Source organism: Spea bombifrons, chromosome 4 (assembly GCF_027358695.1).
Source record: "Spea bombifrons isolate aSpeBom1 chromosome 4, aSpeBom1.2.pri, whole genome shotgun sequence".
Taxonomy (NCBI): Eukaryota; Metazoa; Chordata; class Amphibia; order Anura; family Pelobatidae; genus Spea; species Spea bombifrons.
In genome coordinates this window covers 19,802,178-19,817,443 of record NC_071090.1, presented here as the reverse complement: position 1 = coordinate 19,817,443, position 15,266 = coordinate 19,802,178, and the positions used below count along the sequence as shown (strand labels likewise).

At 40.6% G+C, this 15,266-nt stretch overlaps 1 protein-coding gene across 1 annotated transcript in view; it reads left to right on the top strand.

The window, feature by feature from the left end:
• Positions 1–15,266, top strand: part of MGAT4B (alpha-1,3-mannosyl-glycoprotein 4-beta-N-acetylglucosaminyltransferase B) — a 105,438-nt gene that overhangs the window by 49,323 nt on the left and 40,849 nt on the right. Inside the window, exons 2-4 of the mRNA XM_053465545.1 lie at positions 9,892–10,071; positions 11,586–11,726; positions 11,975–12,108. Of these exons, the coding sequence (XP_053321520.1) occupies positions 9,892–10,071; positions 11,586–11,726; positions 11,975–12,108 (455 nt within the window). The remainder of the gene's footprint in view (positions 1–9,891; positions 10,072–11,585; positions 11,727–11,974; positions 12,109–15,266) is intronic.

Below are 15,266 nucleotides of genomic sequence, written 5' to 3'. Positions count from 1 at the left end.
CCAGATGTTGAGGACCATGGTTGGCCAAATCCACAGAAGAACTATGGATAGTTCTCCAAGATGTTCGTAAAAAACCTACTTGTTCATTAAAAAAAACCGTGTGCAAGTGTACCTAGAAGAATTGATGCTGTTTTGAAAGCAAAGGGTGGTCACACACACACATTCATTTGATTTAGATCTTTATTTTGTTTACTTTCTTTCTTTTGTTAAATAACTTACTTCATAGCGGTTTTTCACACCTAAGAGTTTTCCACAGTACTGTATGTATCAAATAATGAAAAGGAACATAAACAAAACCTAGTCTCTATTAAACAGATATATTCCTCAATAACGAGGATATCAACACCATGCAATAAAAAGTTACAATCGATGTATAGATTTGAACAAATAATAATCCAGAAGGCAAAAAAGGTCCATAAAGTTTGCAGCTCGTGTAAGGAATATCCCCCAAATCCTGGAACCGTGTTACTCTAAACTAAAACACGGAAGCACAGCACAAGACTGCCATAGTGTAGTGTTTTAATATGAAATTTAGCCCCCGTGCCCCAGTGGGCTACTTAAAGGAAGCATCAATATTAAAATCTTTAAAAGAAATGAGGGGAGGAATCGGCAGAGCCGGCGTGTGATGAATGCAAGCCGTCAGTCTGCCCAAAACACCGGAAGCCGAGAGTAGCGCGATATAAGAAACCTAGGACCTTGTCTAAGATAAATATTAGTTGTTTGTAGATGAAATTAACTCTTTAAATGCATTTGTTGTTCAGGGGGCTTCCTGGGACACCAGAGTGTCATTTTCATTGACTGTAATGAGATGGCTTTGGCAAATCAGCGTTACAAGCCGGTTTCATTACTTATCGCGCACTTTAATATGAAAAGATGGCTTTACTTCCCAAATGAATCTGGCCGCGGATAGATATCCAAACTGTGGCTGCCCTTTTAGTGCCAGCAGTCGAACAAACATTCCACCGATGCAAGCGACGGACTGAGACGTGGAGTGCGGTCATTATCATCGCATGTGCGGAATGTAATAACGAGTGTAGAGCGGCCAGTTTCAGACCTTGAAAGTGTTTCATTATTATATCATTCGAAGAAAAGGAAAAAAAAGCACCAAAAGACATCTGATGGGAAAGTATGAATTCTACCCTTTGTAAATATTTCTCGTGCCCTAAATAATTTCACATCGTTGTAGGGCACGTCAGCTGTGAGCAGTGGCCAAACAGGCAGAATATCATTAGCGTGTAGCCGTTAACCCTTAATACTCCCCAATAAAGACGTTGCAGAGGTATACTCACAAGCAGTATATATGTATCAGAAACCCACCTTATTTGAATCTGTACACACAATTATACGTTGATTCAATTTAAAGGTTTTATTAAAAGTGTAACCTTATTTATTATACTGGGTGCTTTGTGAAGATTAGCCATAGATGACATGCTTTACAACATTTGAAATCCCGGTAGACAAAGAGAAGCACTTTTGTTTTAGAGCTTTAGTGAATTTGTGACCTAATAATGGCAATTTTCTTTTAAGAACACTAGACATTAAGGCATTTAAGCAAAATACATTATTAAACATATTATCTACTTCTTCTATTCACCCTGACTGGTGAACGATGGTATACACGGCACGCATTCCAGAAAAGAGGTTCAGGAGGCTTTGGGTCAGGGACACTTGGCAGGTATGGAATAATGACAGCTGGGGCTTGCTATGCAGCTTGGCCTGTCTTCATCAAAGATAATTACAGAAGAGTTTGGCGTTTCATATGTAAATCTGTGGCGGGTGCAGAAACTTACCAGCTCCCGTATTATACAGCAAGTGACCGCAGTTCCCTGTATAGTGTTTCCATAGGGTGTTCCTGAGATCCCGATTGGAAGACTTGTATGGATCTTGCTATAAGCAGCTTTCTTTTTAACATCTGGCAGGCACTTGCGGCAATATTAATCTCTCACGCTGTCTGTATGGCAAGCTCCAAACCATTAGGAAGCCACAATGTCACAACTTACATACCGACTGGGAAGTGAGAATTAATGTTACTGAACATTACATCCAGCTACATGGCTAGGAAAATAATTAAGCTACTCTGTCAGCCAAGGAGAGTTCACAGCGTGAGAAGCAGAGTATGCAATCTCTGCAGTCCGCTAGGAGAATCCCAAGCAAATGCATAAATCAAGAGTAAGAAAATGGGATCATTTGTGGGCTCTGTCACATTATATGACATCGCCACGTCACGCTATGAGCAAATGAATTGTTCTTCATTGTAGTGATAATATTGCTAACGCCAGGTAGTCCAAATAAAAGAGAAACCCTGATTTACACATTTGCGTCCCATTCTCCTGACACGATATATAGATCATTTTGTATGCATGTGCCAACGTAACTGCTATGTAGGCGACTGTCACTTTAAATCGCTTGTATTGTACGCAAACTGCGGGGTACGCCTTCAGCTGCATTGAAGGGCAATTGTGCATCTGTAATCACATCAAGTGTCTGCTGGAGCGGTCATGTCTGGTTGCCCAGAAACGCTGCATGCGCAGTGCTTTTAAATTCTATGTCAAGAACAAGCTTTTTTATTTTTTTAGTACTTTGTTAAACAAACATTCGTACGATAGGCTGACTTTAAATGGACACTCCATCCATTATATAAACGTTAATGCCGGTGATAGCTGTGTGATCTCTTTGGGTGGTGTTCCACTTGCAAACGCCCGGGGTGATTCTTCAGGACCTCCTTATGTGCCTTTGCCAGTTTCCCACCCACAGCTATTGTACATGCGGGAGATGTGTTTGGCTGAAGGCATCTCCTGACACATATGACTCCTCGCTAGTCGTCGCTGGCAGTGGTACATTCTCCCCTGGGGCAGCAATTCCAGGGGCGGCAGCCGCTCTGCCACATAACTGGGTGCGGAGATCCTTTGTAACCAGCCCATACACGCCATGGAGCACTATACCGGCACAACATACATGGTTACCTTATTCTTAGTCACTGAGATGTGATGTCAGGCCTAGGACAGCGCCCAGCCCAGATACAGCTCTAATTGCGGGGGGAGGGGGGTATTGAGCAGGGCAGAGCTTCAGCTTCTCCTTTAGGTAGGTAATGGATTTTTTTTTTATTACTCACAAAAATATGTATTATTGGTGAATAGAGTGTGCTATCTCCTTAATATGCTACCCCATGGACCAAAATGCTAAATTGGGCAGGAGTGAGTGAGCGAGTGAAGCAAAAGGATCCTTTTCCCCCACCCACAGATTAAATGCTGCCCCAGGGACCCGTTAACCAGCTATGATTGCTGGAGCCCCAGGGCCAAACCTGGAGAGTTCCTAGGAGTGCATATCCCCGGCAACTGAATATATATAGCCTTTTACCCAGCACCTAAAAAACCAATGTTTGTATAAGCTAATGTTCCAGTGAAGTTAATGCTTTCAATATAACATGCGGTACGTTGAAGGACACGCTTGTAGAGCAGAGTTTGAAAGCAAGTGCGATGTTTGAAATATGGCGTCATCAACAACACCCAGAGGAATGGGGTGGAATTGCTCCATGAGTTCAGCTGGCGATAATGCCATAGATTTTTCACAAGACTTTTCATTTTGTATGCTTTAACCCCTGAAGCTGCTGGTTTTCTCTCCATGGGTGGTGCACTCATCCAGAGACCCCCTATACGTGTAGATGTTGTATAGGAACTAAACTGGTAGTTTAGGCTGAAATATGATCTAAGCATGCTTACAATGTCCCGGAACCCCCGTGTATCCTCACTGATTCTGCAAAGACAAAAATCCCCTCCAACAACATGAATCGGTAATGGATATTCTAAGCGCTGTCCCTTAGATTACCCAGACGCTCGGTGCGCATAGACATTCAAGGAATTTCTAGAAGTAGCCCTCGTGGAACAGAAGAATGCTAGAATTATTTGTTTATACAGACCCAAAACTCAAAAAGAACGATATACTATAATTGTATTTAAGGTAGAAAGCCTTAGTTGTGTCTGCTCCACTAGAATTTCTTGGGGGCCATGTTTTTCCTGTAAGTAAAGTTTGCTTAATTGATTAAAATAAATGTTTAGCGGCCGTCCTTTATTTCTGCATGGTAAGCTGTGCCTTAACGCAGTGATCGCTAGATGTAATATTTAAATGTACTTTGGCCCGACCGTCAGCGCTACTGACTGTGTATTAAAACCTGCTGTTCCGAGGCGAGGGCGACACACGAGAAATAAAAGTGCACCCAGCCCTGGGGGGGCGATCAATATATCTATTTCTTGAGTTATCTGTGACTATTGGATACGCGCTGCATAGATGTCTTAGCAAAAGTATAGCGGGGGATATTTTCTATACGTTGAAATTTACAGCTATTATGCTTCGTGTCAACCCTGGGGACCTTTTTCTGCACGAAAGGTGTGAGGTGGTCAGTCGTGATGCATAGTCAATGAGGTGAGACAGACCTTGCCCACACACCCTGTTAATGAATAATCCCCAAAAGGTGTTTATTCACTAAACAGGGACTTGCATGGAGAGTATGCTGGAACGGTGCAATCTCATTGACTTAATTGACTGTGTAGTAAAATAGCTTGGTGGGCTCTGGATAAAGCATACAGTAAGATTGTTTGAAATTGACCTCATTGATTTGAACTATGAATTATTCAGGGCCGGCTCAGCCAATGATGGCCCTTTATGTTGCGTAGTGAATTTATGGTGTTGAAACCACAACTCTGCTGCCAAGTCCTGCTTTAGTGAATCCTCAAAGCTTCTTTTCTGTTTATAGACCACTAACGAGTAAATAAAAGTAGGACCGACTTAATTAATGGCCTTTGACCCCGGTGCTCCTGACTGATTCATCATTTACCGCCCCCCCGCGTTTGGTGGTGCCGGTGTATCACCCCGTAACAGCCTTCCAGCAGAGGTAATTGGAAATGCGTTGCATAGCACAGGGTACATCCTCGTCTATTACGGCGGTGCTGTTTAGGGACACTCGATCCCGTCTTTTCGTGTTCATTTTTTTGTTTTTCTCCCGGAGAGAAATGCCATGATCTACATTTCAATAATGAAAGTAAATTAGCGCATAACAAAGTGACAAAAGATGACTGGAAGAGAATAAAGCAGTCTGGAAGGGAGGAGGGCTGCTCCATTCAGAATGTTACCGAGCATCTTGGTATTTAGACCGCCGGAAGTTTTGACTGCTCAGAACAAAAAAAAAAAGATCTTGAATTGACAAGTCATTTCATGTGGGATTTAATTATTTAGTGTCTGTTTATCGGCTTCACGTCACGTGGCAGGAGCAGAACTGTGGATTTAAAGTGAAGGAATTAAATGAGTCTAGTTAGTTTTCTTATAAATGTATAATATGAGAGCCATTCACTTATCTTGTCTGCCCATTTTTTCCTGATGTAAAGACTCAGACCCTAATCAGTTATTGTCCTAATCGTAGGTTCGGGATAGCCGTATGCATATTCCATGCGTTATTGATTCCCATTACTGTATTAACTTCTACCACATTTGCTTGAGAGGCTGTTCAGCTTATCTGCCATCCTCTCAGTAAAATTAAAGGTCCTTATATTACAAAATTCTTAAAAGGGAATCATGGTCACTTATGTTTCTAGGGTCTGGTGTTTGCCTCCTCCATTAAAGCACACTCCAGCCATCATAGGCACTTTCATGCATCTGGTAGCTGTGTGATCACTTTTGGTGTTGTCCCTTTTGCGAATGTGTAGGGGATTTTGCAGATATGCCATACAAGAGATGTCCTGTATCTATCTCATCTCCCTCAACCCAATACACTCGCTTCCAATTAGCTCCAGCTCCGGAGCGGACAGAACACAGAAAAACCAGCCATGGTACGGTCCATGCTAAATAGTGGGTTTTGCAAAACTTGACGAAAACCACTAAAAATAAAAGCAGAAAACCATCAGTAGGGCCCAAAGTATCTAAGTTACAGCAACCAAAGGACAGTTGTCCCCTTCTGTCCCCAGTGCCACCAACTGTGTCTATTTTATCATTTTTATTATTAAATAATCCTCTTTTTAATTGGATTTACATTTAAAGTTCTTGGTAATGATTCATTTCGCTTCTTTATAGCGTTCATCCGGTATATTGCCATCTCGAAAAGAACAGAACATGAAACAAGGACCCTTTTTAATCTTTTGCCTCTAGCTGGAGGTATTCCAGGATGTCAAAGGAAGGCCTTTGATGTGACTGACGGTACTGAAGAAGACCCTGTCAGTTCGAAATAGGGCACTTGCAATAGATCTTAAATTACATGAAGTTGCGCTTTAACATAATCTGACTCGATCTAGACATTCCTGCCTGATTTTGTTGGCCTTTTGCTCTGTGTACACTACTAGTTCTGTGGAAGAATTAAGCAATGTTTATCTCAACTGATTTGACATGAAGGGTATTCCCCCCCCTTTTACATTTTGATCAAAATCTTATTTTCTACCCTCCTCATAGCAAATAGTCTTAGTGACAAAGAAAGAGCGTTCTAATCTTACAAAGGTTACACTGGTTTTCCATTAACCCTTGCACTATAGCTAAAGGGAGAGGGATCATCTTTTCGAGCTGCTAGAAATATTATTTATTGTTTTATATAGCGACATCATATTCCACATAACAACTAGTATATAACCTAACAATTTGACTACAACAGGTGAGGAGCGCCCAAATAGCGGGTAACAATCACACATACATAGGAATGTATGTGTTAATGGAAGATACGAGTGAAGGCTTTTGGTATTATAAAAACTAATATAGATATTGCGGTACTGGCCACAGAGGAGAAACGTCAAAGGACGCTACGATGCCGTGAGTAAGAAGGAGGGTCGTGTAATATCTTAAAACCTCAGTAGTCCCTTAAGATAGACTAGTTACAATTTTGAAGTAGATTTTTAGTTCTTGCATAAGACAAAAGTGTTTTATCTCTTACATTCAGAGTTGGTTTTCTTCCAGGGATCTTCTAAGTAAACACTTGCACTTGAAGCCATGCTGTCACTTCTCAAGCCGTTCCAGCTGGAACTTAATTTACAAATTGAAATCATACAACTAATCGCTTTTAACCGTTGCCGTCCAAGATCTCCCCATTCAAACAATACCTGGTATTAAGGGAGTTGAAGTCCTTTTAACAAGACCACTACTTACGGTATTCTTCAGGGGCAGCTCCTCGCCCATTACTGTTTACTTCCCTTCAGACTACTTTTTCTTCTTCTTCTTGACACTTTCAGAGACTATGGTGACTCCTCTATAGTAAAACGACTTCTTTTAGTAGAGTTACATAATTACTTGTTAAAAAGTAAAACCTCTCATTTACCTTTTCTCTTGTCTGCTCCTAAAATCTCATCTTCCTAGCATAGCATTCTCAATGGATCTTATCATTTGTTAGGAAAGTTCTCTTACTAAACCTAAGGACATTTTGAGCTCTTAACAACCTCGGAGTCGCCCTGCCCTTGCATCTCCCTGCACGAGACGCCTTAATAAACCTGTTGGGAACACTAACTGGTGTTACTTCTAAGAGCTCGGTGAAAAGCCCACTGCGGGTGGCTGTGGAGGAAGTCATTAAAACCAGAAGTATTTCATTATTTTTAGTTTTTGCTACAGCAGCCACACGAGCATCTCCTTTTGAGCCTAATGAAAAGTGTGACGTTTATGCTTCAGAAGCCAGGTGTACCGCAGGATTAGGTAGGCAATGACATTTCTCTCCAAGCCGTGCTCGATGTGCCGTGAAAGAGAAAATTAAAGTACTCCTCATCTTCAGTTGGTCTTCACTACATGTTTAAAAGCCTGGGCATAGCTGTCTCCTAAAGCTAATTTTTAATTTTGCAAAGTTTGAATTCTGTATTTTTGGTCACCTTCAGTCTGTATCATTTTTGTTCTGTTTAACAGGCAACTAACACAGATTATTTAAATTAAATAAAAAAAATCTTTGTCATTAAGGGGTTAAAAAAATATTAAAAATACTTGATTTTTTTAGTAAAAGAAATTGTTATATATATATATATATATATAGATATGTCACACTTTCTAGTGGTAGGGTATGTTTTAAAGAGTAACTGCGACCCTCACAGATCTTGGGTTCTGTGACAAAAGGCGGCAGAACTGTGTAACGTCCTATCCTGGTGTTATGTTCCCTGAACAAAGCAGTTCCCGCCGAAGACGGACAATAACTTATAAAAAGTGGAGAAAGTTAAAATGGCTGTTCCTGAGATTTATACATAAAGTGGGTTTCCGGTTTATATATATGTACAATCTCGGGTTATTCTGCCCTATAAAATGTCATAAAATGTGATTTGGTTTTAAAATCTGTTTTGTCTCCAAAAACATGCCCAAAGAATTATGGGAGTATTCTAGCATAGTACATATTTCCTCATAACGGATTTGTGAACGTGTGTAATGCTGAATTCATCTCTAGGGAATCCAATCCACATTGTCTTCTGCATTCAAGCAATTGTTAGGCGGAGATGAAATAATCAATGTAATGGATGCAGAGCCGGCGTGTGGGGGCTGCTGGTCGAAACTCAAGTGATTTATTTACTTTCTCTTTGTTCTGTTTTATAATGTAGAATGTCAATCTACCTGCCCTAGATAAAGATCCCAGCGGAGACCTGTTTGTGTTTTAAGATTTTTTTCTTCTTCTTCTTCACCCAGCCTCCTCACTTTTGTTTCTACCACACGATTTGACTCGAGAACACAAGGGGACACATTTAATGGGGTCCCGGAAACGAGGGCTGGTGTTTAATGGATCTTCCATTAGTTTTTCACTGGTAGCATAGTCGTGTAGCCAGTAGCAGCCATGTGGGATTGGTTGGGAAATGTGCCCAACGTTTAACATGGTTGCCTCTTTCAGCCAGAGGGGTGACCAGATGGAGCGGTGCTATTCTCTACTGATGCCAGACACCCGACGTGAAGCTGCAAATTGCCAAAGCAAGGCCGTGTTTTGTGGCCTTTTTAGCAATACATGGCCTCCAAATGGGACAAAGAATGCCATTTACAGCCACTGTACGTATGTGATTAAGCTGCATGTGACATGAACATACCCAGGAACTCTCCGGGTTTTGCCCATAGACTATGGGAGAAGTGCTGCTTCTCCGGGTTGCGGGAGTGGGGGTGACATGCCCCACTCCCCACCCATTTCCCCTAGAGAGTAGAGCCACTTGGTTAACACATTTAATGAGTCACTACATAGAATGTGCATGATGGGCCATTAAAGGGTTAATATTTTTTCTTAAAAGTCTCAGGGTCGGCTCATTAAGAAAGTTCCCAGGCATGGTCTTGTGCCCTATTCTACAAATCACAAATTAGCTTTTAGTAGTCTTATTTTTTATTATTGTTATTTGCTTGATAAACATAAAACAGGGTTTTTAGGAAAGCAGAGATTTCTAGTGTCCCCAGCCTCACGAAAGATTCTCTTTCTACCAGTGCTTCCACGTGGTACAAAAAAATGGAATTTAATTTCCTACTTGAAGCAGATCACATTACCCGGAAGTTATAGGTAACGGACCCACGTGAACTGTGGCTGGAATACGCCAGGTCTTGTGTTTACGTGCGAGAATGGTGCTTAAAAAAGACTACGGGGTTTATTTGGTAAGCAGACGTTTGTGGTGGGATAAAACCTTCATCACATTAACTACGCATTATGGGCTTACCCATTCTTTTGAAATGCATTGATCAAAATACATCTTTTCTGTTCTAACGATGCAGTTCTTCTAAAAGGACAAACTCTGTGGATCCTTGATGGCGTATCATTAAATCTGTAACATGAAACATGTCATCATCTTTCTACAGCTCAAAGCTTAGTGAATATTGCACCATTGTTGAGTCGGGTTTCTCGGATTCACCGAAGATCAGAAAGATTGGTCCTTTATTGCTTTCATTTTAATTAGCAGCTCATCTCATAAGGTTTCTATCTTCTGTCTACAGGGGATGTGGTGGATGTGTACCAGCGGGAGTTCCTGGGCCTCAAGGATCGGCTGCATGCGGCAGAGCAGGAGAACCTGAAACGCTCCAAAGAACTGAACCTTGTATTGGATGAAATAAAAAGGGCCATATCCGAAAAACAAGCCTTACGAGATATCAACCGAACGTGGAGCAGCCTGTCTGGTAAGGGATTCTAGGAACTAAAAAGTAATCTCTGAAACGCCAAGGCTGGTTACAGGAACCAGAAGGATAAATGCTTTTGCAACACTTTAAAGGACACTCAAGCCATCGTATGCACTTTAATATATATAGTGGCTGCATGACCCCTTTGCATTTTTATGTGGTCCATTTTGCAAATGTATGGGGGTACTGTGCAGAATCCCCCCAAATATATGTGCCCCTTGGCTCACCCCTAGTTAAATGCCCTGCAGGAGGTGTTTTCGTCCAAACACATCTCCCCTGCACTCCCCCTCCACCAGTCAGATCCAGCGTTAGCTCTGCCATATGCACGCATATGTAAAGTCTTCCCATTGATTTCATTGGAAGTACTTTCCTGCCACTGATTGACAGCTTAAACAGCCAATCAGCTGCAAGAAATAAGACTTGGTAGAATAGCTGCCAATTCTGTGTCGGGTAAGTGCTGTCCCTTTATTTAAAATTTCACGCTCTTCCTTTTAGTGTTTTTTCCTGATGTATGCCGCCTATCACGTTACCAACGTTGGACAGTCCTAATCTAGGCAAAAAAATAATGATTTGATTTTAATGATCAAAACGTTAAAATAACGCACATGAAATGGAAGACCGAGGCATCTCAAGGTGCCCTCGTTATTCAGTGCACTAATTCTGTCTTCCGTGTTATATGAAATAGTAATTCTAATTCTGTCAGCGCTGTTAAAAGAGCAGTAAAGTGGCATAGAAATGTGTTAAAAGGCATATAAAAAAAGTGAGTGTTCCTCACAAAGAGCAGTTATTCAGAGAAATGAGAAATAAGGGATGTTTATTGTCTTTGTAACATGTGTAGTGTTCATTTGATTAACAGCATCTGTCTGCTACTTAGCATCTTAAGTCATATGGAAGCGGTAAGGGCATACTTTCACACATGGCTTCTCCATTTTGGCTTCATTTTTGTTGAAATAATCATGACACGGTGTGATATGTCATTTGTTGTTGTTCATCTGAAGTTACATATGATTATGTCCTAATATGTAAAACAATAGAATTCAAAGAGGGTGTTCTTTCTTTTTTTACCGGACTGTATGTATGAAAAGGAAATTTGGTGCAAAATGTTAAGTGTATTCTGCTCACCTAAGGAAAGGTCCAATCAGCAAAATCCTTCCATGGAATCATATGGTGACAAAGAACGGCATGCATTCTTTTACAGTGCTGTATTACGTGATTTATCTTTAATTAAAGATGATTTTCCACCTAGTGGGCCTCTAAATATATCCCCAGATAACTGCTGTGTCGTGTAGAGAGAAGTTAAAGAAACCTGTCTGTCAATATTTCTCTCCTTAATGTTCCCTGTCACTTACACAATTATTTTTAAAAGTTTATCTGAAATACTAGAGTTGCCTAGAAACAGAGTTCCGTCATTCCTCCCCTACGTATTACATCACAGCAAGTCCAACTGCTACCCACTGATCGTCAGCTATGTCTAACTCATGTTTTTTTTTCTCATCTCAAACTTCTTGTTCAAGATGAAACAAAGCTAAAGCTGTGGAATATCACAAATAAGAATGTGTTGCATTTGCCTACTATCTTCCATCACTTGCCACACCTGCTGGCCAAGGAGAATAGCCTGCAGCCGGCTGTGCACGTGGGCCAGGGTCGGACTGGAGGTAAGCATTTTCATCGGTTCTGTTTGAAACATAGGTGAAGCTTAGCATTATATATATGACTAATATATATGAACTAATCAATGCCGCTAGCAACATAGACGTTTAATACAGTAACAGGCCTGACATTAGAGAGCTTAAAAATAGGATATGGTTGGAGGCAGCTGTTATTTTTTTTTAGGGTTTTAAAACTTGATTTAGTGCAAGATGTGTACTCTGTAATTTAATATTTTGCCTTGCTTGACCCTCAGTGTCTATAGTGATGGGGATCCCCAGCGTGAAGCGGGAAGTTCACTCCTATTTGACGGACACCCTAAGCTCGCTGATTTCCGAGCTCAATCAGCAGGAGAAGGATGACTGCGTGATCGTAGTGCTAATAGCTGAGGTACCGCGGTGTTTTGCTAACCTAATCCATAATGCTTAATTTATTCTCCATCCTTCGTTTGGTATCACAGCTTTACAGCGGACATTGACTCATCACTCAACCTGACTACAGATTATAGTTGCTAGGTGCCAAGATATCTGTTTGAGTTGAGGCAGCCAAGCTTTGTTCTGGCAAATACTGATAAGCTCTAACCTTTTGTGTGCTTGTTTATTTTTGAGGGCCACGGGCACAAAAAGGCCTGACACTGGAATTACGGTAACATGAGAGCTGGTTATGCAACACGTCGCTTTCTTCCTGCTATCTCTCTTACGTGTATAAAGGTTTATTTGTCTCTGTCTTCTGCTGACAAGGTCCTCTTTTGTTATTTTATAGTCCAGCTGATGCGTAGGTGTCCATGGGTTTGATTTTGTTGTTTGGGTAAAAAAGCAGGAATAAGAGATAGCAGGAAAAAATATGAGTAGCTTAAAAAGAAAACCATAAAACAAAGTAACACTAGCGATGGTATTTAGATTTAGTTGTAGTTTGAGCTCGGATGAGACTGTTCCTGTACAATGCAGATTCGGGAACTAGACAGTCTACCAATGCAGAACGCCATCCCAAGCCATTGCTATTAAGTAAAAAGAGATAGAAAAGAAGGAGAGAGTCATGATCAACGGATCCAGCAGCTCAGGAAAGGGAAGGGAAAATTCAAAAACAGTTTTTTCTAGACAAAAAAAATAATAACTCACATTTATGGGGGCTGCTCAACATCACCATTGTATTCACTAAAGAGGGAGTTCACAGGAGAGCTGCAGTTTCATTCACAGATTGCATTATGGTTGGCAAGCCTTAGCAGTGATCTTGTTGATGGGCCGAGCTGGCCCCTTGTAATGCATTGTTCAAAGTAGGTTTTAACTATGAATTTTGCAGAATGTTGAAATTTAGGGCCTTTGATTAAATCTAATCTCCGAATTTTATGGTCTCACGGTTGGGAATTGTAGAATAAAAATCTGGCAATTAACAGTCAACTAATAAGCGATCTCTAGCGTTATGAGATCAGTATTGTCATTTATTTAATACATTTTGTCCGCAGAGAGCTGTAGTCGTCTACAGCTGATGAGTTCCTTCTGGCTTGGGAATTTGTCGAATGTGACACCTTGCATTTCTCGTGCCTTTACAGGACTACGTCCAAGCTAAAACTATTAATCGCAAGCCTAACAGAGGTTAAAGACTTTATACTTTCAATCATTATGTATTCTTAGTAGCTTTGTCCTGATTTTTTTTCCTCTGTCCTTGGCTGGAGAAGGAGAAAACCAATAGCAATCTAGGGCAGATAATGATGAGCTAGCCTAGTTCCCGAGAAATTGAGAGCGCTCCTGAGAATTAATCTACCGCTCTCCTGTTACGAGACGCCGAGGTGGAGTCCGACATATCTCCCGTTTAGTCTGGCCAGGCATTGGCAGGTAGCGTTTGCATTAACGCTGCAGTCGCTCCATTGCAAAACTTGCTTTGGCGGCAGAACAGATAATTGGAGCCCACCCAGACCGGTCGAAGTTCAGGACCGCTGCCTTTGTTTGCTGTTCATCACCCAGTGCAAATATTTATTTTAAATGGCGGTGGCCTCAAGTGACCTGTTTTAACGAGCTTTTAATTTAAATATGGTGCGTCCATCTGTGCCGATAGAACGGTTTTCCTGTGATGTCATTCTAATAGAAACTGATATCTGATATATCGAAAATTAGGGCAATTCTTCTCTGACATGTGGATTCGTGTATTTAGTGTAATTTAACCCATTTTGCTCCAACTGGGATGAGCACAGGTGTAAAGGCTGTATCTAAGTGTCATGATTTGCGAACCCCTGTGGCCGGTGACCTGCGCCCCTTAAAAGATTTGAGTTTTATATGGAACTTAAAGAGCATTTTTATTTGGATTTCCCCTGCTATTCTCTTAAAGCATGCAATCATATCAAATCCCAGGTATCATGGTTGTATTACTGCGAATCTGCCAAACAAAAAAAAAAATGTTTTTATGTACCTAAAAATAGATAGAATCGATTCCTTGGAAAAGTCATATAATTGCATCAATTGAGATCCAATTTTTTGTGAGTTTTTCTAGCTTGACGTGGAGAACAACACAATAGTAGGAGCTCATCCACCATTAAAAGAAAAATATGTTTAATTTGTCATATATATATATATATATATATATATATATATATATATATATATATATATATATATATATACGGTGTGTGTATATATATATATATATATATATATATATATATATATATATATATATATAGGGTAGTAGTTACATTTCATGTGTTTTCTGTATTATTACTATAAACTCTGCTCAAATAACAGCGCTCTTTAAACTTTAGCTATTGTCTTGTGAGAATATAACCTTGCAATTTAAGTTTTAAAATACCCTTTTCTAACACTACTGTGTATGGTTGATGCATTTAAAATGTTACATTGTACTTTCCACCAAACCGGGGAAGAGATTTTCTCGCGGTGGAAACTTTCAGGGCAGAGCTCAACCGAAGAACACAGCAGGAAGAGGAGAGCAAGAACTTAAATCTAGCTCCTCGCTGGGTGTTGGAGGCACACAATGTCAACGTGTCTCGGTGTTTGTCACTGCTACATAATCTTTTTAGTTGACGTCGGTATTTGGGCTGTAGATTTCATTTAACCATTTAATGCTTCGAGTTCACCCCTCCTAGAACTAAAATGATTAAGATAACTTCATCTCAGAAAGTGTTAAATCTAGACAAGAGTGCAGTTATAATTCAAGGCTGCCAGACTGCATTTATTTTAAAGGTCAAACATGGAGCATGTGTTAGGCCGTTACTGGCCATCATATTTATGTCACGGGTCATGTATGTATTTATGTATGTATGTATGTATGTATGCAGAACAAGTATGGTATATAAAGTTCCAGACTGGGAACCTGGAAAAAGTAATAGATAGGGTACTCTAGATCCATTGACTTCCTTTTGGGCAAACCCATTCTACCGGATACGTGCCACGAATCACTTAGTTTGATTTGTGGTGCCTGATATAACCATACGTCCCAAGTGTCCGTATTTAGGAAGAACAGTACCGTTCCCAGAGTACCAAGTCTCACTGGTGGAGCTCTGCCGCGGGTCATGCATGGAACAAGTGTGTCCCTCTTTG